This window comes from Phyllostomus discolor, chromosome X (assembly GCF_004126475.2).
Source record: "Phyllostomus discolor isolate MPI-MPIP mPhyDis1 chromosome X, mPhyDis1.pri.v3, whole genome shotgun sequence".
Lineage (NCBI taxonomy): Eukaryota > Metazoa > Chordata > Mammalia > Chiroptera > Phyllostomidae > Phyllostomus > Phyllostomus discolor.
Window position 1 is genome coordinate 5950418 of NC_050198.1, and position 27194 is coordinate 5977611.

The 27194-nt window shown below is 41.8% G+C and overlaps 1 protein-coding gene across 4 annotated transcripts in view; it reads left to right on the top strand.

The window, feature by feature from the left end:
• NHS (NHS actin remodeling regulator) overlaps positions 1-27194 on the top strand; it is a 350296-nt gene that overhangs the window by 238911 nt on the left and 84191 nt on the right. Inside the window, exon 1 of one of the 4 annotated variants that reach the window (XM_028522232.2) lies at positions 8173-10191. The exons of the other annotated variants lie outside the window; for them this stretch is intronic. Within the exon in view, the coding sequence (XP_028378033.1) occupies positions 10158-10191 (34 nt within the window). The 5' untranslated portion in view covers positions 8173-10157. Of the gene's footprint in view, positions 1-8172; positions 10192-27194 lie in introns of those variants that run through there. 4 annotated transcript variants of the gene reach the window in all.

The following is a 27194-nucleotide window of genomic DNA, read 5'->3' on the forward strand; positions in this document are numbered from 1 at the left end:
AGGCCATCCATGGACTGGCTGTGTTCGTGTACCACCAACCTCCACCCTCCGTGGATGATCAGGGGCAGGGTGGTGGTGTTCTGATGGGGTCTGTAGCTATGCACTAGGCATGCAGGCTCTGGGGTTTCCTGGGTAGTGCAGGATAAGGTCAACCCCCCCACTCCTGTGTTTTGTCCAGGGATACCCTGCCTGGGCTATAAAGCAATCTGAGATGGCTGCTACTTGTGCTGGGCTTGGAGGTTCCCAGGTGAAGCCAAGCTGTGAATCTAGGCTGGCTGCTGCTAGTGCCAGTCTTGGGACCACTTAGCAAGAGGTACAGGGGCTGGGGACTCACTGAGGCTGGCTATTGCTTGTTTGAGAGGATTCAGGAAGTGTGGAACATGAGCCAAGAACCAACTACTCATATGGAAAAGTCACTGTTAACAGCTTGGGTGGGCCCATTAGTTGGGTGGGATGGAATCTTAGGAGATCTCCAGGGCAGGGCAAGCAGTGTTAGCCAGGATGATGGAGTCTCAGATATGGCACCTGTCTGCTGGCAATGTGGCTCTGTGGGGAGAGGGTTCAGAAAAGGGTCCTCTGCTCACCTTTCTGTCTGGGAGAAAGCTATTCCCAGCTGCTGCTTTGATGCCAGACACTTCAGTTCCTCCCTGTATGTCACTGGTGCCTTTCAAGTTGCTCCCCTGGTGCTGGAGCTCAGAGGGAGGGAGTCTGAGTAAGTCTGTGTGTGGGTTCTTTAAGAAGAGCTGCTTGGGACTCTAGAAGTTTCTTCAACCAACTCAATCCCCACTGGTTTTTGCAGCCAAAAGTTATGGGGACTTATCTTCCTGCCACTGAACCCTGGACTGGGGGCCCTGGTGTGGGGCTGGTACCCCTCACCCCCAAGATATCCCTTCTGAATTTTTATCCACCATGAATTTTTATCCAGCACCTGTGCAGAACAGGTTGGTCCCACATCTCCACTCCTCCTGCTGGTCTAGATGGATGTGGTTTGTTTAATTCCATAGGTGTTGGACTTCCATTCAACTCCATTTCTGGTGGTTCTGAGTGATGGTTGTTCTATAGTTTAGTTGTACTTTTGATGTGGTTGTGCGAGGAGGTGAGCCATGTTTACCTATGCTGCCATCTTGGCCAGAAAACTAAAATTAATTTTAATGTATTTTATTTAGCCCAATATTTTTAAATATCCTTTCAGCATATAAAATCATCAAAAATAAAATCATGTGAAAATCAAGCCACATAAAATATTAATGACATACTTCACATTCTTTTTTCATATTAAGTCTTCAAAATCCTGTGTATGTTTTTATTTTATAGTATATAGTATGTGTCAATTTATATGCTAAATTTTCATTAGAAATACTTTACCTGTTTTTAGATTTTATAAAATTCCAAAGTTTGAAAAAGTGTATTAACACATTCAAGTTTTTCCAATAATTGGAGTATCAGTATTCAAAATTAAAATTAAATGAAATAAAATTTGGTTCCTCATTCATATTAGCCACATTTCAAGTGCCCAGTAGCCGCATACAGTTAGTGGCCGCCATATTGGACAGAGTAGATCTAAACTTTATCCTCTGCCTTCCTTATCCATTGTTTCTTCAGTGCTTAGAAGCCTTATTGGGAAAAGTTAATCATTCTCTGATTTTTCTAGTAAACTGGTACCACAGTGGGTTTCTTCATAGGTTGGTTAGGATATTTGACAGAGAGTTGGGAGTGGGGGAATCACTGTGCAGCCACAGTTAGCAATGCCAGATACTTCCGGGACTTTACCATTAGATGTTTTCATGTACATAGAATAATTTCACATTGTTACTGAAATAGCTGTGAAATATACTGCTGGCTCCAGGCAGCCGTGTAATGGACCTCTTTCTGATTGGGTATGGCAGGAACTTAAATGGGATAGTGCCATGAAGGATTTAGACCAGGCTGCTTTGCTTATTGGAAAAGTTTGCTAAGTTCTTACTGATGAACTCTACATCAGTGTCTTCCTGTATCCCTTCATTGGTATGCTTTCCAAAAGGTAAAGAGAAACACTGGAATTAAATTCCAGGCCAAAAACACTCAGAGTAAAGATGCAGCACTGAAATTAGCATCTTATAACTCAAAGACAGCAAAAATGATTTAAGAAGTTTGAAAGGAGAGAGCCAAAGAAAGGCTATAAAGCATTAAAGACTTTGTTCTGTTTGTGAAATGTATCTTGTCCAAACAATTTTATATTCAGGAAAATGAAAAGCTACCCCACTTTACACATTAAGGACTCTCTCAGTTATATTCTCCAAATAAAAAAGACTAGACTCCCAAGTCTAACCATTTGCAAGTTTTGTGGCTGGTCAAGTGTTTGATTCTTGTCATTGAGTGGGCAAATGAGAAAATGACTTTTATCTCCTTCAAATGTTCTCCCTTCCCCACGCTGACTGTTTAAGGTTTTAGCCAATCTTATCATTCCATCATATTCATTCTCCTAATGTTGGACTCATTCAAGAATCCTGCACCTGAGCGCATGATGCCATTTTAAACAAATCTAAAAGGAAGTAGGAAAGTTCTAGAATTTCCTTATCTAAGGTAGCCAAACTAAATAAACTTAATTTGCATCCATCAGGAGCTCAGTGAAATCTAGCACCATTGTCGTTGGAATGATTTCACACTAAATGACATGTAAAGGTAGGTCTTTCTGGGCTTCTCATTAGACTGGATACCCTACGTTTTCTATCTGCAGGTCCACCTTGCAGAGTATCAGAGGAGCCATGACCACACAATACCAGCTGGGCATAAAATGCCTTAAACTTAATATACTCAACTCTTACAGTAAGGAAGTACATAACTAAGACAGGAGTTATGCCACCACATCTAATACATTCTGATTTGGTGAAGCCAAGGCTTTTCTTCAGCACTCACATTAAAGGAGCTAGAGTAACTAGAAGATAAAAAAATATTAAAGCCAAGTGTTGGAACTGTTAGGGACCTTGGACATTATGTAATGCTGTCTTTCTGTCCCTGAATGGTCTTATTTGTAAAACCATTTTAATGTTCTTTCCATTTTCTTGGTAAAATACAGTTTTTTGAAATTTTTAAGTGAATTATCAGATTGACATTGGTTAATAGCATCATACAGATTTCAAGTGCACACTTCTTTGTTATAAGATCTGTATACTGCACTGTGTGCCCACCACCCAAAGTCAAACCATCTTCCATCACCATATATTAGGCCCCCTACACCTCCATTATTCTTCACCCCCTTCTATTAGGATCCTCAAGAAATCATAAGTGAAGCATTGGCTGGTTTTAGAACTATAGAACTATGGTTTCTCCTCCCCTTCCTTGCTCGAATTCTCTTCCACCTGCTGACTGATACCTCTAGTTCCATCATTCCAGGTTTATCCTTTCAGCAGTGGGCTGTTAATTGCCATTAAAATGGAAATACCCTAGGAAGGCCTAGCACTTAAACATTATCAGGTGTTTTAACTGTAGTACTAGAAAGGGTCAAAGTAAGATGTTTTGTATCAGTAAGGAAAGGGTGTTGGAGAAAGGGTGCAAACCTGGAGGGCTAGTGGCCCCCACTTGGGAATCTAAAGGCTCTACTTGAGGCTCAACAGACTCTGGCTGCTTCTCCCAAAACATATCCATTTGTATGAATGTATCTTTGGACCCCCTGTGGTAATCCAGGTACTTGGTAATTGTTCTCAACCAAATTGGAGCACCTGCCAAGTGGAAGCTTCTGGTACTGAGGGACCGCTTGGGCTCAGGGTAAGGGTTCCCAGTCTTGCCAGGAGGGTATATTAATGCCTTTCCCATCTTAGTTTGTGGAAATAGCAGTGGGGAATCATGCAAGTTGGAGAGGTCTTGTTTTCAGTTTTATTATGAATGGGAACCCTTTATCCAGGATCAAGGAAGAGCACTGCATAAGATGGTATATATAGTCATCCATGTATGCACATGCATACACACATCCATGGATGGGCTCCCTCACTCTATCTCTCCTCTTACATGCACACACACATGTGCATGCATACACATACACCTACTCCTCCATATGCACATGAATGTTTCTCCTGAAACACTCAGCAAAGCAAGTTGCAGGAGTTGCACTCCTGTGGGTAGCTAGGATTTCGAGCCTTATTGTTGGTTTGGGATTGGGATGTGAATGATGGAAGATGGTTAGTCTCTGCTTTCTGAAGCATGATGATAAGTTCCCTGGTCTATATTTTTGGGGTAACCTAGCACAGTGGTTAGGAGCCCAGGCTGTACCATTTACCACCTCCAATGCCTTGGGAAAGTTATTTAACCTCTTTGCACCTCAGTTTCCTGATCTGTAAAGTGGTTGTAATACTAGTATCCATCTCATAGAATTGTGAGAAGTAACTTAAATGGGACACACAGAGCATTTAAAACAATGCCTGACACATATTAGGTGATGAATAAATATCTGCTGAATGAATAGAATATTTTATCATCATTACAAGTATATTTTTACCATAAGGAGCTTCCATCACTTGATGGCTTCAGACTTAGTGGAGAGAGTGAGGAGAACCCTGTTAGGTATTGCAAGTTCTATTCTTATGGTGGAGCCAGATTGCCAGGCAGACTCATCTGCAGATATTTCTCAGTATATGAAGAAAAAGGAAAAACAACAACTAAATGTCTCAAAACAATGAAATGAGGAATGAGACAGAGAGAGGGATTGACATCTTACAGTTAAATAAGGCATTGCCACAGAGCAACTTCTGGAGACACAGTTGAGCCAGGCCTGGGTCTTTTATTTTTCTAACTCTAGACTTAGACTTGAAGTATTGAGCTTCTTCTTAGATTTGAATAAACCACAAAAGGAAAACACATCATTACCTCTTTTCAGCACTCCTCACTCCTTGCTCCATTTTCTGCTTCCTTTCCTAGGTCTCAGCTACAATATAAGAAATTAAAATGGTGGCACTTCTTTCGTGAGAGCAGAGACTGAGCAACTGTGGGCTCTATAGAGGGATGGAGTGCTACATAAACGGTGCATGGCTTATCTCCTGATGAAAAGCAACTGACAGATGGGGAACTGAGGTGTACTTTATCATCAATGCTTCCCATTTCTTGACCTTGTGGTAAAGACTGCTTCAGTGGACACTGGCATTAAATCTGGTGGGGGCTGGAACAGTTGTGGGGCAACCCAATCAAAAGCCAGGGTCTACTGGGCTTTTAATTTTCTATACATGTGCACATATGTACAGCAATACAGCATATGGGCAGCACATAAGCTTGGGTAGCAATCCACTGACAAGTGGCAGTATATCTGAATAAATTACAGTGGCCTGAGCTGCAAATTTTGCTCCAGGAGATAGGGATTTAGACAAACAAGGAGAAAAGGCATTCACTCAACTTTTTTCCTGAAATGCCAGAGGAATAAAACAGGTCAGTGGTGAATACAAAATTAGCTTTTGGCCAGTCTCCAAAGTGATTTGACCTATTTAGGAGTCATTGAGAATAAGCCAAAGGAAGTTCAGTGGCCTGCATCTTGATTTGTCAAGGGAAAATAAAGAAGGCACGACTGCCAGGTGGCCAGATTCCCTGAGTCACTTGTTATGGAACATATGAGTGAATATGGCTGAAACTCATGAGAAGGATTCTGGGACTCTGACTTTGGGGAAACTTCTGGCATAATTTAGCTTGCAAATGATAATCCCAGGAGATGCATTGGTAATCTGGTGTGCCAGCTCAGTAGCCCTGGTCACTGAAAGGACCATATAGGATCCTGAAAGCCTTCCTACGGTTTAAACTTTTCTCCGAGGCCCTTCTTTAAAAGGTAAACTCAGGCTGAGTCAGCAAAGTGAGTATAGACATTAAGTCTTCAATGGACAGCAAACCTACAAAAATACTGAGGCCAACTCCACTACAGCCTGGCAGGTTGCAATTGGTAGTGGATGCTGTTGCTGCCCTGCCTATATCTCCTTTACCAGCGTGTGTACCCCTCCTTTAGCTGCTATGAGTGTTGGCTGCCCCTTCCCCAGATAATTGCTGTCTGCCAAATGCCAGCCCTGCCAACCCTCTTGCCTCAAGGTGAGACTAGCTCTCTGGTACAATTTGTACTCCAAAGCTCCCTGCAGGATCAGGTTGAACCAAATCTGCAGCTGAGGGCATATCCTTACTTAGTTCCTTCTTCTGCTGTACCCTGCTTTCCTTGTGTCCCTTCTACTGAGAGCACGCCCTCCATACATCACGTGAACAAGAATCCCCATCTTAGACTTTGCTTCTAAGGAATTCAACCTAAGAGAGAATTGGGGAAGAGGGGCATTTGAAAACAGCCCCAAACCTGACTGCACATCATAATTACTTGAGCAGCTTTTAAAACACAAGTTCCCAAGCCCTACATCCAGAGATTCTGATTCAATGAGTATAGAATGGGACGTGAGATACTGTGGTTTTCCTAAGTAGATCCTCGGTAATTTTAATATGGTCAGTCCTTTGACCAATGGGAACCCACTCACTGTAGTTCATTGTTTTTATTTCCTGTTTTAGATTTTTTTAAAGGAAAAATTCATTGATAAGTTCAGGAACAAACCACACAATCTGTCGAACACACTGAGAAGCAGCGATTTATGTAAAAGGATCCACAGTTTTTGAAAAATGTATTGAAGTCCAGCATACTGTGCTGACTCTCAGAACTTTTTTAAGTACTTTGTATCTTTACATTTGTGTGTGTGTGTGTGTTCTGAAACATAAAGGTCTGTCTGGTTGGGAAAAGAGAGACTATTTTCAGGCATTGAGTTGTTATGGAGCTTTCCAAAAAGGGATATTTGATAAAACTTATAATTTAGTTAATAGTTCCCAGTCTTCATGCTCAGAAGTGTTAACCTATTAACCCCTCCCCCAATTCTACAGAAAACCCTTCCCTGTACCCTAGCTGCTTTCTTCGTTCAGTAAATATTTATTGAGCACTTACAATGTACTAGGCACCATTCTAGGCACTTGGGCTTTGTCGGTGATAAAAACAAAAATTCCTTCTAGCTTAATAGCTGTGTGATCTTGGTGAAGTTCCTCAAACTGTCTTGGCCTCAGTTTTCTCATGTGTAAAATGAGAATAATAAAAAATACTGCACATAGTAATTGTAAAGATAGAATAAGATTCTAAGTAGAAACCACAGTCATTGGGCCCCTGGTTGGTGTGGCTTAATGGATTGAGCACTAGCCTGCAAACTAGGGGGGATCACCAGTTCGGTTCCCAGTTGGGGCACACACCTGGGCTTTGGGGCACATGCCTGGGCTATGGGGGTGCACCCTTATTAGGGGGTACGTGAAAGGCAACCAACCACACATTGGTGTTTCTCTCCCTTTCTTTCTCCCTCCCTTCCTCTCTGTATAAAATAAATAAAATCTTCAGAAGAAGATTCTATGTAGAAAACACAGTCATTGGCACATCATTAATTTTTTTCAACATCATTAAAATGTGAAAACTGGTACCTATTGCTGTTATTGTTGTTGGTATGAACATGTCTATCTTCCCCAATAGGCTGTAAACTTCTCATGGGCAGGAATAGTACCCAAGGCCTTCTGATATCACCCAAATATCTTACCAGAGCAGTGGCTTAGTAACTGTTGGTTGAGTGGATTAAAAGCATCTCACTGTAAAGAGAACTTCCTGCTTTTTCATGCTGTAGACTTAGGAAGCAGTGAGAAATAGATTAGGCCCATGGGAACTTCTTTTCCCCCTAATTTAAGGTGTGAGTTGTAGTGGATGGGGTGCTAAAGAAAAACAAGATTGAATAAGATTCTACTCCTCATAGTCTCCCAGAAGACTGAAGAAAGAAAATATATTCTTTTTCTTACCTTCTCTGATAGATTTAGTGTGCCAGTAAGTCCTGCTGACCTCTTTTTTTTTTCTATCTCCCAATTCTCTTTTACATTCTTCTCTATTGCTCACCTTGATTTCTGCCACCTATGGGAAAAGTGGTGCCGGTCTAGTGTCCACAGGGAAAGTCTGGAAGCAAAGAGGCATTGTGCATCCAGGGTCCCGGAGCTGTTGCTTTCTAGTCCCACAGACAGCACCCTAGGTAGAGCTAGCCAGCAGTTGCATCAAAACCACACCTCAGGTTTGTTGACCACCAGATTCCCTCCATTTTGTCTTCTCATCCCAGCCTTCATCCCCCAAGCCCTGGCCCTTGTGCAAAGGCGAAAGGCAAGTTCACAGGATGCAGGTTCTTCATTCTTCCCTGACATCTGGTTTGATTCTGAGTAGCTAAATAGTGGCTTTGCCATGAACAACAAAAGCTAATTCACTGTGGTTTTTAAACACCAAGCGCAAATATTTTTCCTTTTCAGCTTGGGGTCACTGGAAGGGAAAAAACAGGACTGAGAAGGACATTATCCTTTTAAAAACTATTACAACTTCCCATAGAAAATAAAACAATGGCATCATTTCCTTCCATTCATGAGTCTTTTTATGAGTGATTGTTGTTTGAAATAAGACTAGGGATCTGAAGAAGATTTTTAAATACTGTTTTAGCTTGGTTTTCTACTCAAAAGCCCACCATGATTGCTTTTAAGAGGCCACACAAATCCCAGTAAAGCCCAGGGCCACCCTCTTTGCTTTCTCTCTCCTTTGTCTTCATCCCTGGCTGGCTTTCTCTCTTCCTTTTCTTTAGCTCTTTGATTTCCTCCCTCATGAAGGGCCCTGGCCCTCTGCTAATGGGAGGGATATGTTAGACAGGAGCACTACAATTTACAGTATTTTAGGCAATGGCCATGCCATCTACTGATGCCACTAACGTGCTTGGAAGGCTGAAGATTCTGTCTGAGTCACTTCCCCAAGGTTCTAGCCAGAGTTTCTGTTGATTTGGACTGTCTTAGTGCATCCCTAGATTCAGCACCATTCTGTTCATCCTCAGAAATGAAGTCACTTATTTTGACTCTTGCTCCACATGACTAAGGAGCAGAAGCAAAGCAACCAATGCAGGGAACTGATGTCATCAGCAGAGACCTGATGATTATCAGAAGAAAGCAAGTCTATGTACCTCACTATCAACTATTTCAATCTTCTTTCTGGATGGCAAAACTAAAGCTCTTCTCCACCTTTCCATAAATTTCTCTTCTTTCCTTCTCTCTGCCCATCTAGCTTTTGCACATGGATTCAGTGCTGGGTTTAGGTGAGAGATGAAGCATATGCCATGATGACAGAAAGGCTATAAGAACAGAACTATTAAAGTCCCCAAATTCTCCCTTTCTTGCCAAGAGGATAATCTGAGTAGGCTCCAGGCTGTTTGATGTTTGTGAAGAGACTTACGGATTCTTACCATGTACTATTACTGCTGTTATCGGCATCACCAGAGTGCAACATGTTGATACAGGTGGTATGTATGGTGGAGGTAGGAGAGGATCAGAAATTGATCTGCAACACGCAAAGAAAAACTCCATTTGTATCCCCTCCATCCTTTCAGTGTATGTGCAAACATGTGCAGACCTGTTGAACAGCTCACCCTCACACTGACCTAAAATTTCACAGCTAAGTGAACCAGCCCCAGCCCTGTGGGAAGAATGGGTGGCAATGTGTGGCAGCCATGGAATGATGGAATGAAACGTATTCCTTCTCATGACTGCACAGTTGACATAGGAGCTGGGCTGTTGTGGCTCCCTGGGTTTTAGTATTTGTTCAGCTTCCTACTCTGGCATCATGCTAATGGTTTCCATAGCCACGTGGCACTTGGCAGAGCTTCTCAAGCTGGTAGGACCTGAGAGTCTGCATTTCTAAGAAGCTCCCAGGTGACGGCTGACCCCTGGCCTATTGCACTTAGAGCAGCCAGGCTATAAAAAAGCACCACTGCATTCTAAACTCCTCCAGGGCTGGAAAAGAAAAGTACCAAGCTCCTCCTCTGGAGACAGGGTGTGTCTGAGGCTGCCCTGGAGTCCTGATTTGCCATTCAAGTGAACCCCAGAGGGATTAGAGGCTGGCCCAGCACTTGGGTGAGACCATCTCCCCCTCTGGGGGTGGGGGGAGTTCTGGAGGCAGCACAGATGTTGTGTGAAAGTCTGCCACCCTCCTTGCTGAAGGTTGCCCTTGCTCGCCCTCTGGCCCCCCTGTTCTGCCTGCTGACTTAAAGAGATCAGCTTTCAGCGATTTGGGACTCCAAAAGGGCTTTGGATAAAAGAAAAGGCCTGTCCTTAAGAAGCAGAGCTGGAATCCAAGCATGCCTCTCGCCTGCTGCATGCCCAAGAATGCAGGTATTTGGGGTTTGCAGCATTTCCTGGCAAGACAGAGGGGGAGGGGAGCTGGGGGAGGCCAGGCCTAATGGAGAGGGGCTTGCGCTGCAGAAGCTTCCTATTGTGAGGGGATCTGAAAAGTATTTTTTGAAAAAAAAGTTGAGCTGTTGTACAAAACAGATGTGAGCAAGGGAGGCTATGCCTGATTTTCAGGGTTGACCTTGACATTTGGGATCAGTGGCTACTAAGCTTTGGGGACTTTGGTTTCTTTATACTGGCTGGCCATGTTTGAAAATTTGCTCCTTCTGAAGTGTTGGTCTACTTAATACAGAGAGGACCGGGCTTTCTCCCTCCTCTTCCACTATGATATTTGCTGTCTTGTGAGAGGGCCCAAAGGGTAGCCCAAGTTGGGGTTATAGGGTAGGATTCCCCAGGACTGCTGGGGAGAGGCTCAGGCCTGCATGCTGTACCAGATTATACTGTGCCCTATCTGTTTGTCTCTTTCTTCTCCTCCCATCCTGCACCCCCTCCTGTCTTCCTGGAATTCCTCATATCCTACTCTCACCCTTACACAGAGATTTCTTTATCTCTCTATGTCTCAAAACAGCCCTGAACTGGGAGTCCCCAGACCCAACTTTCCCGATATCTAGTTTCTTGCTCCATCTTAAATGGCCTCAAACCTTTTGGGATCTGGCCACAAAATCGAATGCTGTTTGAAAAGTGTTGAAATATTTGCAATATTCATCCTGTATCGGAGTTAGTCCTTCCATTTTAACTCAGACTCCTGAACATCAGGGACAATGCCTATCTTATATTTCTTCTATAGACTCACCCTGCTCCCCACCCTGTCATAGGAACACGCAGGGGTGGGCAGTGTGAGTGTTGAAGTCTCTGTTCTCCTTGCCCCAGCTAAACTACTTTATTGCACATATGCCTCCACTGTTTCTGTGCAGACTTGATGCATGGCATGATGATACTCCAAGGGCCATGTGCTGACCTAACCACTCCCAGTACTGTTGTGTGCAGGCCTGCGCCATGAAAGTGTTATCCTGTCCTGCCATCTCAGAATACACCTTCTGAGTTGCTTTTCCAGGTGTGGTGATGGAGAGGCACTGGTTTATGCCTGCTTTGTTACCTAGGAAGGGAACATGCTTGTGCACCAGACAGTTTCTGGTAGGTACCACTGAACTTCTGTCAGTTTCTTCTGGGCATTGCTCTTTTTGAGTTTGCGGGTAAAGTGGTTCGAATCCAAATCCCTAATATCATATATACTTATGATGAATAACCATTATTTGTTGTGCAGGCCACACTTTAGATCAATTCACTCAGAATCTATGGGGATGGAGCCAGGCATCAGTGGATTTATTCAAAAGCTTCCCAGGTGGATTCCAATGTGCAGCCAGGGTTGAAAACTATTGACTTAAGTAAGAAGTGAGGACTTCACTCCCACTCTAACCCCCAACTTCCTCAGGGAGCTGAGTAAGACAATTAAGAACCTGAGTCCACACATTTTTATAAGTTTCAGTGGATTTAGGGGAGTTTCCAACAGCCAGGTAGTAGTATTCATCAGGCCCAAAGGACTAACTAATGGGAGGGAGTACCAAGGAAATAAGGCTCCTCCAGGTACCTTCCAGAAGTTTCCAGTCTAAGCCCAAGGAGAAAAATAGAGAGAAGGCATTTAGAATAGCTTGACCCAGTTTACCTCAGAGAGTTAGAGAAGCATTAGGGTAGCTGGCAGGTCAGGGAGGTACAGAGAAAGCTTGCAGGGCTACATGAAGGGAGCTCAAGCTTCTCAGAGCTGCTGGTACTTTATGAGTTTGGCCATCTTCTGGCAATAGAGTCAGCAAGGTCATGGTACTCCCTGCCAACTCCGGATAGTACATAAGTGGGGAGACCAGGCCCTTAATGAAAGATGCCTCCAAGTAGGATTTGGCTGGTATTGCATTCAGCACAATAAATGCTGACGGGAAAATGACTGCTTTTTGACTCAACACAAATTTTATTACACCAAGTTTCATTATAAAAATGTTATAGTTTTGGGTGTGTGTTTACTACATAAACAATGTAGTTACTCTGATCTTCACCATCTTTCAAACTAGAGTCTCAAAGGGAGTTTTATTTATGAGATTTAAAGCCATGGAACAATTGTTTCATATGATTACCTTATAAGCATAGGAATAATTCAGGGGAAAATAAAACTCGGCGCTTTCTTTCCTCCTTAGACCCTGCCAAATCTCTGCAACCTGGGGGTAGTCACAGCCACATGCTGACAATGTTAGACTATAGCTGTTAGACTATAGACATAAAAGGCATAGTGTGGTATTCAGGAAAAATGAAGCATGGGCTCCTATTGCATCCAGCCTATAAGGCTGTCCTGGTGGCTTGGGCAGGTATGAGAACCACTTAAACTGATCAGGTAAGCTCTCAGGGCCCAGACCCTTATACTAACCTGTAGTTAGTGACCAGCGGGCCAGATCTTGGGACATTCATATTTCCCAGAAGGAAACCCTCATAAATAAAGCATATTTACCAATATGAATGTCAGCTCAGGTTCCTTAGTTCATTTCTGGGAACTCCACATCAGGAGGGAGTATGGTGTAGGCTGCCACCATTTTATGACAAAGTCTGTTTTGTCCATTTTATTGGTGTTTTCCATTTTTAATTTGTGTGATTTTATATTCATTTACTTGGGATTTTAACTTGTTGTTTTCTATTTCTTAAATTGAATGCTTGCTTTAAAAAATAAATATGAGAACTGAGAACTATAAATTTGTCTCAGAGTAACAGCCTTGGTAATTTCCATTGGTTTTACTATGTGGGCTTATTGTTATGGGCTTCATCCTCTAGATAGGTTTTGGAGAGGCAGCATGGTGTAAGGAAAATGAACTTCGGTGTCTTTCAGATATGAGTTTGAGTCCTTACTCTACCATTTACCAGTTGGGTAACTTTGGGAAAGTTATAGGATTGCAACTTCATGATTTCTAAAATGAAGATGATAATATCTGCTTTGTGTATTCTTTAAATTAGAGTAAAATGAAAGAATCAGGCAAAGGACTTAGAATTAGTGCATCTAGTAGCTACTCAATCCATAGTAGCAATGGATAATAATCATATTTAAAATAAGATGCCTGCAGCACAGGCAAAAGCTTTGTGGCTGGGAAGCTGCTCTCCATTTGCATGTCTTAGGCAGAGGGCCAGGATAGTGGGTGTCCTTTCTGGATCAACCCACTTATCCTAATGTCCTCCAGAGGCACTGGCAGATGGGACATGAAAATACCAACAGTGTGTGTAGGGGAGGGCATGCAGCCAAATGTTACACTGGATTGAACATGCCGAAATGAGCCAGGAAAAAAACTCAGCACAACACAAAAACTCACCACTGAGAAATTCCTCTCAAGTTTCTTAGTCTCTGTCTCTTGTGAAATGTTCCTCAATAGAATGTTTGACCTGTGCTGTCCCAGACCTGGCATCTTTCCTGGCTACTCAACTGTGTTGCTTCCCATTGCATAGGGCCCTGACTGCTTGTCATGAGCCTTGAAGGAAGTGAACATTGTGGCAGCTAAACTTTTTAGAGCTGCATCTCGGTGCTGGGCTCTATGTATCAAACATGCCTAAGACATGGTCAATGGCTGCCTTTGAGGACTTCCTAGTCAGGAGGACACTGACTTATGAGCGCCCGAAAGGCTGGGTACCTCGCGCCCCACCCACAGGAAGGAGGGGCCAACTCTCCCTCCTGGGGTGGCTCAGCTAGCCAACTGAGACCACTGGAGGAGGGAACTTGTGAACTGACTCTGTTAGGGTAAATAGGTTAAGATGTATCAAATTTTAGGCATATTTTTGTTTGTGGGGGTTTTTTTTGGTTATATCTCATTTTGTTTTATTTTTTAGCGTATGATAGAATGAACTCACTCTGATGATCTTCAAATATTAAAAAAAGTACCTGGTCTCCAAAAGCAAGAAAAATATTTTGTAAAGCCAAAATTTTGCAGAAAATGAAAGCCAGTTTGCTTTGGGTTGATTCTTGCCTTCTCTCAGTCTGGGGGGTGGGGAGGTAGAAATGATGATAAGATTAAGAAAGGATAAGGCTGCAGGAAGTTATCAACAACTGTAATCTGCTGTCTGCATTCTTTCCGTCTTGCACAAGCTCTCTGTATGTAGAGGTAGGTGGAAGGTTACTTGTCTGTGCTCAAGGAAGAATCTTCTAGTCTTCTCTAAAGCCCACCCATGCTTCCGAATACTCCACTGAATAGCATGGTTTCCTCCCTCATGGGTTAGAAGGAATACTGAGAAACTCTACTCTCCTGAGGGATTCTGGCCTTACCTGTGGCTATACATCATGACATAGAGTGTGGTGACAACCACTGGCTCCCGAAATGGCAGAATGATACAGAGAGGAATTAATCTCAGCCATGTCCTCTTACAGTTGAAAAACAGGACTGCCTCCTTAGCATCCAGAGGCCAAATGTTAAACTTATTAGAGTTTAAAAATGGGTAAAAATGCAAACATTTTCTAGTCTTTGAAGAGAGGCCTCCCAGGAATGTTATCTTTACTCCCTTCTTGCCCTACCCTACAATGAAGCACAGAGGAAATCTTGATCATTCTTCAAAATAGAGAAAATCACTCTTCAATAACTGCCTTGTTTTTGTGTTATACTTGCCATTGACAACTAAGATCCCGCTTCCATCTAAGTTTTTAGCCCTGGAAACCTTCACCAGCAAGTGAGAGCTGGATGATTAATTTGAAAATAAAGATGTGCTTGAGAACAGGCCAGGGGCACACACCAACAACCATAGAACTGTTGGCTTAAACGGGAGATAAATTACTCATCCCAACTAATACAGACCTGTAGCTCCTGTTCTGAAAGCCAGGAGTGATGACAGGGGCCATGAGTGTCTAGTACTTCCCATGCATACCTTGGAAAGCGAGGAAAATGCCTGCCTGGGAAAACCAGTATAATTGTGTATTGAGTGCTTTTCCTTGGAAAGAAGTTGATTTGTAGCATCTCTTGATTAATTGGTCTTTATTTTTCCCCTCCTGCCCCTCTCCTCTTGGAATTCACTTGCTTCTTGCTTTTAATTTTTTTTACACGAAAGACATCATGGGTAAAAAGAGAAGATTTTATTTTGAAGAACAATGATCACATTAACAAGGTGACAGCAGATAAGCTAAAAGTCACTCCATTTTCTGCTTCGGAAGAATGTTCTTTGCCACCAAATTGCATTCTGCTTCTCTTTGTCTATTCTCCTTTTATAGGAGGGTGGCAGGCCCAGCCACTGATGGACTTAGAAAAACTGGGAGATAAGATATACCCTTGATTAATGTAAGAAGGGAAACTTTTAAGTTGAATGATAAAAAATGACTTCCTTTCCTGTTGCTCAACATTCTTGTGGCTGGAGCTCCCTATAGGACAGTGGCATTTCTCTGTCCTTGGTCCAAAGTGTCAAGCAGAAAATAATTATAAAATCTAAAACTTGGTAAAGGGCAAAAATACAATTCTTGCAATTTAATAGATGTCTAGGCCTGGAGCAGATTCTGTTGGTACAGAATCTCCCTACATCCTGCCCTATATTTGGGAAAAACTGAGGACTCCCCTTACCTTTAAGGTATTGGAGCCATACACAGAGGCCCAACCAGCACTCAGTGAAAGAGCAGTCAAACCAACTGGTGTTTGACTATGTCTCCAAATGTGTCTATTTAAAAACAAAAAAAGACAGGCTTCAAAATGATCAATGAAAAAGTGTATGGGGTATGGAGGAGGTAAAGAGGGAAAGGGAAAGGGAAAGAAGCTTCCTGAAGGAGGTGAGATTTTAGGTAGACTTTGATGGATTGGTAGGAATTTGTTAGCCAGGAGAAACATTCTGGGGTTATACCTCTCTTAGCTGCTCTTTCTTTTGCAAAATATCATCGGATTTTTGTGAAGATTGTATGATGTAATGAAAATAAAGTGCATTGCACAGTGCTTGGTACATGATAAGGCTGAATGTTTGCTGTTGTTATCATCGTCATCATTAGGAGTTGGTGTTTGAAGTGTGTGAGCAAAACCTTCAAGGTCTTTCATAGGGAAATGGTGCTATCAGTCCAGACAATTAAAATCCTTTTCCCTCTAATCTTACCCCACTTTTTCTGAGGCAAACCCTCATCTTTCATGTATTGGCATACTTTGGTTAATATCAGTTTACCTCTGGCAATGAAAGCACTCTCAACCAAGTATCAAAAGATGTTTTTAACCCTACTCCATTTCCCAATATAACATTTTATGCACTCGTTTATAGTTTCAGTAGTGGGTGGCTATTTGAGTGAAGGTGTAAATATAAAACCAATAGCTTATGTTGGCATTTCTATTGGGTCTTTGTTTTCAACATCTTATTTTAGTAACTTCAAAAAATATTCACTTAGGGGTATGTTTTTCTTCCAATCTGTTTATTCTCCAGTGGTTTCATTCAGGTCACAGAGGAAAGGTATTTTTGGAAAGAAGCAATGAAACTTATTTCTTCTAAATTTTGAAAGTTAAGACAGAAGGCTAAGTAAGTTTAAATCATAACTAATTAAAGTAATGTGTTTGAGAGGGGCTTGTCCATTGACATTGGGGGCTGAGGAGATTTTGGACCAGTGGTTAGGAAAAAACCAAGATGTTAACATCAAAAGTAATTTAATGACCCCTTATTATATGCTCAGCAGGACTATGCTAATTGCTCTGTCATAGTTGATACTGCACAATTATAATGTTCCTTCCATAGATGGGGAAAATTAGGCTTAGAGTATTTATATACCTTGCCTGAGATCATAGCTCAGATGTTGCAGAGCCAGGACTTGTATCCAGTTCTGTCTGATTCCCAAACCCAGGGGTTTTTTTGTTTGTTTTGTTTGTTTGTTTGTTTGTTTTTACCATCAGGTTATTCTACCTGCAAGGGCTTGAAAATAATGACTGCAAACTAAACATGGGGGTGGTGTTTTTAGGTTATTACACAAGTTAAGAGTTAAAAAGATGTGCTGTGGCCTATGTACAAGCTCAGCTTAGGTCATCCAAAGTAGAAGGAAACTCAGTTTTGATTTGAAGGAGCAAAACCCAATCCACAGAGATGGCCTCCACCAAAATGACACTGTGAGCTAAGAAGAGAGACAAGGGACAGAAAGAACCAATAGTGTTCTATGGCTTGAGAAATCAGAGGAGGGTAAGACCTTTTACTTCCTCTTTAAATTCCTATAATGATTCTACTTTTTGCTAATTAACTTGACTGCCTGTAACTGATATATTTATTACCCAGCATTGTTTATCAATGACATACTGTTCAAGTACTCATTTCCTAGGAGAGGGTTATAAATGTCTTTTGGGGATCATAAAAGGTGATGGATTAACAAGTGTTGGATGTTTAGCAAGTTAGGAAGTTACAGTACAGATCTTCCTACACCTTTGCTTGAATGTGTTGGTAGTTCAGCATGAAGAGGTGGTGTTTTTCATTAGTGAGAAAGAGGATATTTTGTCCTCTAATTTCTTAACTTCTCATCCTGGTGAAGATGCTTGCAGAAATTATGCTTCATCGCATTCAAGTTTTAGAGCAAAGTAACAAATAGTAGATAGCTCTTTCTAGAGTTACCAAAACTTATTTTTAAATATCTTCCTTCTATATGTGGCCACCCTCATACCACCATCTGCCTTCCAAAATTTCTGGATAATCACCAAGCTGCCCTGGGCCAACAGTACCACCTGTTGGCTAGAACAGAAAACTCTTGGACTCAACATCGTTCCTCGTCCTTTGAGATAATAACGCATGTGTCCATGAAATTCCCTGTACCAGCTGAGTGTTTCAGTCATGCAAAATTGCTTACATTTCTTCATTGCTCCATGCTCTCTCACACACCTCCAGGCTATGTACACTATTCTCTTTATAGAATCTTTTCTGACTTGTTTCACGTGGCCAACTTCTAGTCAGTTTGGAAGCTGACTAGAAGCTTTTGGCCTAGGTATCACCTTCCTTGGGAAAACTTTGCTGATGTTGCCCAGAATGATTTAGCCACCTGCTTTTCTATAGCCCATATGCTGTACATACTTATATTTTAGTGGTACTTCCAAGAGCAGAGAATGAACAAGTAACCCTAAGGGGATCTGAGCCAGATGATGGAGACAGAGATGAGTAGACTTTGGTATGGCCCAGAACAGCCTTCAATAGATCTTAAGATTTCTTTGTAATCATATGTGTCACCCTAACATTCCTATGAAATTAAACCATACATTATTTAACAGAAAATAATCTCCCTCAAACAATTGTTAGGTAAAACTAGTGGTCCACATTTATCCTGTAGCTTCCTGAACCCCCAGGCACAACACAGTGTACCTTGAGAATACATGTAAGTCTTTCTGAAAGCCATGTAGAGTACAGTGTCTTTCTAGTCTGCAAGTCTAGGCTCTCCTTCAGAGTAGGGACTAGGGCTTTCATCTCTGCTATAATATTGCCTAGTGGATTTTAGATAGGCAAAAGTACTATTTTGGGGGGAATGAGGGAATCCAGAAATGCTGGGCACAATAAAGAACCAGTGCCAGTCCTCAGAGATAGATACCCCAGTTGTACACCTCAACATCTCCATCCGTCCACTAGTCTTTCTCTACTTTTTTTTCTTGCATTTCACTGGGAATTGGCATTTCAGATTAATTTTTAAAACCATCTTCTGGTGTTGTGTTAATGTTTATTCACTACCATTGCAAATGAATATTTCCCCAGAAATATTGTGGAGGAAGTAAACCTTAATGGGCAAACCTCTAACTCTAAATGACATTTGTGACTTTTTTCCATGGAAAAAAATGTGTCCTGAGTTAGAAAGAAAAACTTACAAGTGAACTTTGAAATACTCCCCCGGATCCTGCAGCTTCAGGGTATATGGATTACTGCCTACAGGCTGACGTACGGGAAAGGAAGACTAAAACCACAGACACAGAGTGACATCCCATAATCACTGGACTGGGCATGAAGATCTCAGATTGGTCCTTCGCTGGGGTCTCTTATGGTTCCACCAGCATCATCATCAGGCCACCTTTAACCTTTCCAGGAAGTCACAAATATTCATTTTCACACATGCTACTGACATTTGCCTCTGTATGGTCATAAAACTGTTCCCCCTCTGAGGTAAATGAATACCTGAGCCATCTGCTGTCTCTCCATTAAAAAATCAATTTTTAAAAATCAGGTTTATTAGGAAATATTTATGACTAAAAGAGTTCCCCTGGGTGCAAAGTAACTTTTTAAATTTATTATGAAATTATTCTTTGGAAACTTCCCACTGTTTCCCTTTTTTTCTTTTAGAAATGAATTGCTCTAAGTGAAAACCCTTCAAGAACAGGCCAAACCATGTCTTGATTCATCTCCATGTCATAATCCATGTGGCAAAACATGAATAAAGGACTTCTGACAAGAAGGGTAGACTTCTCTATCTGGCTTCTCTAGTATAGCTTCTGGTGTATCACAGGGACCATTGATTATCCCCACCCAGTCATTTATCTTTCTGCTGTTCAATTTGACCGTATCCTTAAGTTTAAAACATCTTCCCTTCACTTGGTACATAATACTATTTCTATGTTAACTCTGATCTGAAAGTTTCATTTTTGATTGTACCTGGAAAGCAACTGGTGGAAGTCGTGGCCTAGAACCTGAATCCAGTGTCCTGGCCACATTCTTATACTGAGAAAGCTGTTGGCAAGCAAGTTCAGAGACTGAACTAGAAATAGGAGCAAACACTGGTATAGAGAGTGTTTTTCTGTAACTCACAAAGTTTCTCAGTAAAACATCCCCTTTTCTAGAACGTAATTAGTATGTGTTTAACCATTAATGTAGAAAAATTGCTTAGGGTCAGACCAACATAGTTTCTCAGGACTACAAAGAAAGTTTCTTCTCTTATGTGCTCCTTATAAATCCTTGCCAGAATCAACTAAAAGGGAACCCCCTTTCATTACATACACTTTTCCCCAAGAAGTAAAATGAACTAAATTAATTCATTCACTTACCACTGTAAATACCAAATGAAAAAGCCAGAGACATATAGATGTAAATACTGCTTCTGTAATTATTTTTGTGTTTGTATAACTAGAGAGCACTGAGAGAAAGAAAAAATAAATTATTCAAAGTTCAAAGGTTCCCAGATTTACTGAGACAAGAAAAAAAAAAGCCTAAGTATCCGCATGCTAAGACAGCCAAGGGACCAACTAATATGTTTACCCACTAGCATTTTCTTCAAAAGAAATGGCTTTGTCAAAACTGGTGAGAACTCCAAATGCAGAACACTTTTTCCTGTTAAATGAAGTTAGTAATTAATGTTGTGATTAAGAGTTAGGAGTTGATTTCACTATGTTGAAATTGCAACATACAGCCAAAGTTGAGAATTACTGCTGAAGGTATTTAATTGTAATGATTATTTTTTCCTTTCTTAGTTCATTTGGCCCTAATTTAGTTGCAATTATTACTTTCTTCATTTTGAGGGTCTCTGTCTGTAAATTTCCCAAGTGTGTGGGAAGGGGAGGGTGGACATCTCTTTCAACACTCCCGTCTGTGTTTTTGGATACCCTGTATTCTTAAGAAGACGGCAATGACCATTGCTGTTGAATATTACAAAACTGACACCACATTGTAGCATATTGCAGTTCTTCTTCCACATTACTCCTCTATTTCTCTGAAGGGTTTCATTCAGGGTTATAAATCAGAATTTGTAGTCTCTAAATACATCATCTCTTCTCTTCCTTCTATCCCCTGATTATTTCTTAAGCGTAACTCTGGGCCACTCACCTTTGTTCTTTTCCATAAATCACATGACCCAACATTGGCCTGACAAGTCTACGATTGGAGGAAGGGAGGTGGTGTTCTGGGACTGAAGGTTATCCATAGGAAGCCTCTCTGAACTGGTATTTTCATGGGACATAATTGAGATGATGAGAAGACTTTGAACTATAACAATATTTGGAGCCATCAAAAAGGATTCATTTTGTTTTCAAGAAGGCTTTAGTTTATGATGCGCGTGCTCAAATCAACAATGCTCATCATTAGTATCTATTTTGACACATGGCTAGAAATTTATTTCAAAGAACTTGATCAGTTAGCCTTTTCTGTGTAACAAATTCCTGTGTGACAAATTCCCCCAATATTTACTGGCTTAAAATTGAGCAGTGGGTTTAGCAGTGGGGCTGGCTCGTTGGTCTCTGCAGGGCTTGCTTATGTGTCTGTAGTCACTCAACTGAGGCTAGATGGCCTAAGGTGACCTCATTTACCTGTCTGGTGGTTAGCAGGCCATCGGTCAGATCAAGGCAGGCAACTGGGCCACATGTGCCTCATCATCCAAAAGGCTAGCCCAGCCTTCTTCATAGAGTGGCAGTAAACATGGATAGGCAACAAGATGAACAAAAGTAGAAGGTACAAGTTTTTTTGAGGCCCAGGCTCAGAACATGGATGATGTCACTTCCACTGCATTTTGTTGGTCAAATCAAGTCACACTCTTGATGGGAAGAGCTGAAAAGTGCTGTGGCTGTTTTTGAAATCTACCACAATAACCAAGAACCCTCATTTGCACAATTTTACTGTATTAATTAAAATGGATTTGGAGTTACTCCACTAATAAAGTAACTCTCACTTGCATTCAAATAGACTTAGTAAATGGAAGAGAAAGGGGTGGTAATTGCCTGTGGTTATGACAATGAGTGATCCATGTAAATAGTATCTATCATATGGGGCATGTCAGAAAAAGATTGCAAACAGCTATCCAAAAGGTAGTGAGTGTGGTGAGGTGAAAGAGCATGAATCTTAGAATTGACAGATCTGAGTTCAAATTCTATCTCCCAACTTGTTAGATGGATGACCTTGAGCAAGTTATTTAACCTCTGTTAAGCATCAGTTTTCTCAACCATAAAACAGGAAGAATAATAATACTTAAAGCACAAGGCTATTGTGAGGATTAAATGAGATTATGGTATAATGCTCAGCACATAATAAAAAACCATTTCATGCTAGCTTCCTTCCCAATCCCCTTCATTTTTTGAAATTCATGTGTAGTGGGCATAGTAACTCTCTTCTACTCAGAATCAAAGCCGCCCTGCCAGATACTAGCTTTTCTTTTTGTATGTATTGCATATCTTTGAGAGAGGCCTTTGATATAGTATTTTCCAACCTGGAATCTTGGCAGTGCTTGGAAACATAAAGTTACAGTTAAAAATTCCAAGACCATTCTTAGTTTTGGTGCAACAAATTATTTCACATTTTTGAGTTGTGCATAGCTGATTTTTATTTATGGCCTGGATATACCATGGAATTTAGGAAACCCACCACCAGAAAAGGAGGCTTTGAAATAATAGAGCTTGAGCAGCAAATATAGGAATGGTGTTCTCTCAGAAAGGATGCATTTACCAGACAAAATTTTCAAACATAACTGGGAGCTCTAAGTAGTGAGGCTGGTCCTTGGGGTGAGAAGGGGACAGATTGGGCAAAACTTCTGCTTCTCCTGTGGTACATTCCATAGGGCTCCATTTTGGCTCAATTGTCATAATTCCCACCAAGACAGCACAGAATGATAATGATTTTATTTATTGTTTTATATGCATTGCCAGTATATACAAAGCTTTATAGCTTGCCATAAATTGAGAGGGATCATCACAGCTGTTACTTATTTTAACGGGTCACAATACAGTAGTTTATGCCAGATGGTTTAGAGAATTTTGAGAGAAAAATTTTATACAGGCAGCCATATAGATACTAGCTTGGGTAGTTGAGCCCTGAAATTAATTTACATTTGTTATGATATAAAATATATATAAATAAACACATAGTTCCTTATGAATGAGTGAGCCATTTTATAGCAGTGATTTCTTCTGGAAGTCAGAAGGTCTCCTGTGAGCAGTGGTGGGGTAGCAGCGGTAGTAATGTGCTGCTACCATGATAGAGGAGAAATAAGACTTAGCCGCATCCCTAGATATGTAGGGGCTATCTAACTTGCTCTACAGAAATAAACTTTGGAGGCAAAACTGGGTTTTTATTATTGGAGCCAAAGGGAATAAAGCAGGGAAGCCATCCTAGGTAGGTGGTGAGTGAGGAAGGTGAGTGTATAGGGAAGAGTAGAGCTGGAATTGGGATCCCCAAGGTCACCAACAAGGTCAGTCTGGGATAAAAGGTTCCCCAGCCTGGGCAGATCACAGAATCTATTGTTTTTGCAGATGCTCAAATTATATGTAGAGTGGTCAGTTCTGGATTATTAGTAGAAATGGGGAGAAGAAATAAATACTAATGATCAGAAATCATTTCAGAAGGTGTTTTTGGTTCTAGATTTCAAAGAGTGACAGATTTTCAGAATGAGAAACCTGGAGAAAACCTTATACATCTTCACCCTCCTTGTTTTATAAATGAAGAAACAGACCAAGAGGATTGTTTAAATATGGTCATCTTGGTTCTCTCAATAAACAGGTAAAATCAGACTGTCAAGGTATTTGGATTTTGCCAGCCTCCTCCAATCTCTCTCCCTTTAATCCACCCCATGAGTTTTTCTTCTGCTTTCCACCTCATTCTGGGAAAAGACCATATCCTCACCCGTCAGAATAATCCAAAGACCAGGCCTGAAGCACAGCTGGGTTTTCTCAGTAAATAACCCAGAGATAAAGTAAAGGTAACATACCATCCTTGGAACAGGATACAATTATTTAACATTTTTGAGTCAGTTCTCCCATCTCCTACAAGATAGGGGTCAACTAGCATCTGTTGGTATCAACAAAATAATTAAGTAGAAAAGGTGAGTTTAAAACACATGTGAGGCATATAATGGGTATAATCTATGGGTAGAAAATCAGGTAGTGGCAGTATTTCAAAAGAAGAACCCATGAATGTCAAGGGACATGAGTAGAACTTCATTATGGACTCCCCAAGATGACTAGTAGAAGAATTAAAGCTTTGAAAATTCATAAGCTAGAGAATTATCAAGGTGCCCAACTCTTTTTAGAGATGCCAAGCTTCCAATAAGTTTAGCTCTCTGAACACAGCACTAAGCCTGAAAGTAAGTGAAAAGAGCTTCCCAAGGTCACACATAGTTGTCAGCAAGCCCATGCACTTTCACCACTTAGGTTCTTGCCCAGACCATTAGTAACTTTTAATGGATAGATGTTACTCAGCCATGGTGTCTGTTTTTCTCAGCCCACCGTAGACTCAAACTATGGGGAAGGAGGTAGGAGGATGAAAAGAATGACAGGGGAGAATTAAATATCAGGAAAGAAGCTTGGAAATTGAAAAAGGAGTCTTTGAAATGTGTTACCACAGAGACCAATAATAAGTTCTACTTATATGGAAATTCACCTGTGTAGACTTCTACATCCCCCAACAATATCAGTTAAAGGGAATAGTTATGTCCTGAGCCACACTGTGGATCAGAGGCTGGCAAACTATGGCCCACGGGCTAAACCCCACTCAGTGTCTGTTTTGGTGAATAAAATTTTATTGGAACACAGCCACATCCATTCATTTATTCCTTGCTGATGGCTCCTTTTGAGCTACAACAGCAAAATGGAGTAGTTGCAAGAGAGGCTGCACGGCACACAAAACCTAAAGTGTTTACTACCTGGCCCTTTGCTGAACAAGCTTGCTGATCCCTGCTCTAGATCATTACTGTCCTAAGGCAAGACACTTTTGCAATTGTTTTCCTCCTGAGACCTGGTGCCCTTGACTTCCAATAAAAACAAGTGGGACACCCATGTGGACTGGAATATAAACTCCGCCCTTAGAGTGCTAGCCCCAACAGGGCCCAGACTCCTCTCTACCCCGACAGCACACCACACAGTACCTTGCATCTAAGAAATGCCCAGTAAGTGCTTCTGTTGGAACCATCAAGCCATAGGAAGCGTCAGGTACTCTAACCACTGTACAGGAGATAGAGATCCCCCAAAACTACAATATGAGCATTTGTGTGAATGCCTAAAACATAAGAAGGTACTACTTTCACTGGCCTTTTATTATGTTCCAGGTACCATCATGGTGCTTTACATGTATTATTTTATTTACATTTCCTAACAATGTAAGGTATTCCTCTTTGTGTTCGACAAATGAGGAAACCAAGGTTCAGAGAAGTCATGCTGCTAAAAGATGGAGGAACTAGGATTCAGACTCAGGCCTTTCTGGGACCAGAGTGCAGGTTTTCTTCCTGTACACCATGGGGCTTGCTAAAACCTGATTCAAATGTAAGCAATGTAGTTATATAATTATTTTCATCATTACAGTTAGCAACAACCTCATTATTGTAAAGATCAGTGCAAAGGGGAAGACACGGCCATTTTCAATGCTTTATGAAGTTCTGCAGGTCTCATTGCCAAGGCTCTCCTCTGATAGAGCAGCCCTGAAAACCCAGAGCAACACAGTTCATTTCCTTGAGATGTGTGATCAGTGACTTAGCCACCAGCTTCCCATGATATTGCCAGGGATTGCTGTAGAGGGCAGCCATTTTGCTCACCTGAACATAAATTCTCATTTCAAGGCCTGAGCTCTTTGAGTCCACACATGGTAGCTCTTCCAGTGCCCCAAGTGGAGCCAGTGTGGGAGTTTGTTAATGGAGATGGTCAAGCATCACCCTGAGTCTGATTCAGCCTATCTGGGTGGAGCTGGAGTAGGTATACCTCAAACAAGCTCCCAGGTGCCGCTGTGCTCCTGGTCCTTAGACGAGCAAGGCTAAGAGAAGGATATCCCTTCTCTTTCTTGAGGTTCTAACTGGTCTTCCCACCCACCCCACACTTCCTGCCAATATTCACTCCAACAGGTTTTCCTGAAGACCAAGGGGCCCAGGTCTGCCCTTGACAGGCAGAAAAGTACTCCCACTGACCTATCAGTTACATTTCACATTCTTAATCGTGCAGCCTTCTTGAAACCCTTTCATGTCCTGGTTTCTGAAATGGGGTCCTCTCTCCTTCCTGGTCTCTTTTTTTTTCTGAATCATCTCTCTATCTAGTGGCCTCTGTTTTTCCTCAGCCCCCTTAAATTTGGGGGTTCATGCATCTCTTCTCACTCCCCCTGGGGAGTGACCATGCCACCCCCTCTTGCCTATCCTTTCTGTCCTAGACATACTCTGTCTTCCAGGGGGACTCCAGCCAGATTCTCCATCTTCACTGGCAGCTGGCAGCTCTCCCAGGGGTGGTGTGAGTGGGGTCGGAGGAGAGCAGCCAGCTCAGACTTAACTTGGGTTCAGTGTGATACTTCATATGACCACAATCATAATTCATAGTACTGTCAATTAGGAAATGCTCTTTACCAGTGCTTATGCAAACCCTGTGATTTCCTGTGACCTTGGCAAGTCCATTGTTTCACCATAATTCGTGAATTATGGAGGAGTCACAGGACTCATGGACACAGTACTGCCTACTCATGCGAATCTGCCCAGGGCATAAACCTCCCTATTTGAAAATAGGTGGCGGGGTCAGAAAATAGCCAAGTTTTCCCTAAATGGGTTTACAAGGCACCAAGATAAATTACCAAAAACTGCATCCCACAAAGCATCCTTCGATAGTTTCATTCACTGATTTTTTTCCCCTTCTTATATATTAGGAACTATCCCATAAGTGGTGTGTTTTAAGTGGCCCTAAATGGTTTTCTGTCTCCTGCGTGTGGTTGTTATATATAGAACCTGCCCACCTAAGGCATGGGCACACACTGCCGTGGTTTTTGTACCCTGGTTCAACCTCAGGGTACAAAGCTGGTTTGGTAATCACCCTTCCCTGGAGATTAGTAAGTACATCGCAGCGAAGGCATTGTCTTTGCAGTGTTTTTAAGCCTAGGTAGGGTGAATTGTGTCTAGAATGCAAGGTTTCAGGTCCGGAGATGAATAGGGGGAGGGGACGCAATGTAACAATTTTACGGTCGCTCTATTCCTGTTACACACGGGCACATGCTCCATGCCAGTCTCTGGCCTCCCTCTTGCCCAGACTGGAGGAGTTGGTATGGTCGGTGTCTCTGATTCTTCTGCTGTTAGCTAGAGGCCCGAGAAAAGGGAGGTGAGAAGGGAGCCACAGGGGTGCGGTGCTGAGCAGCAG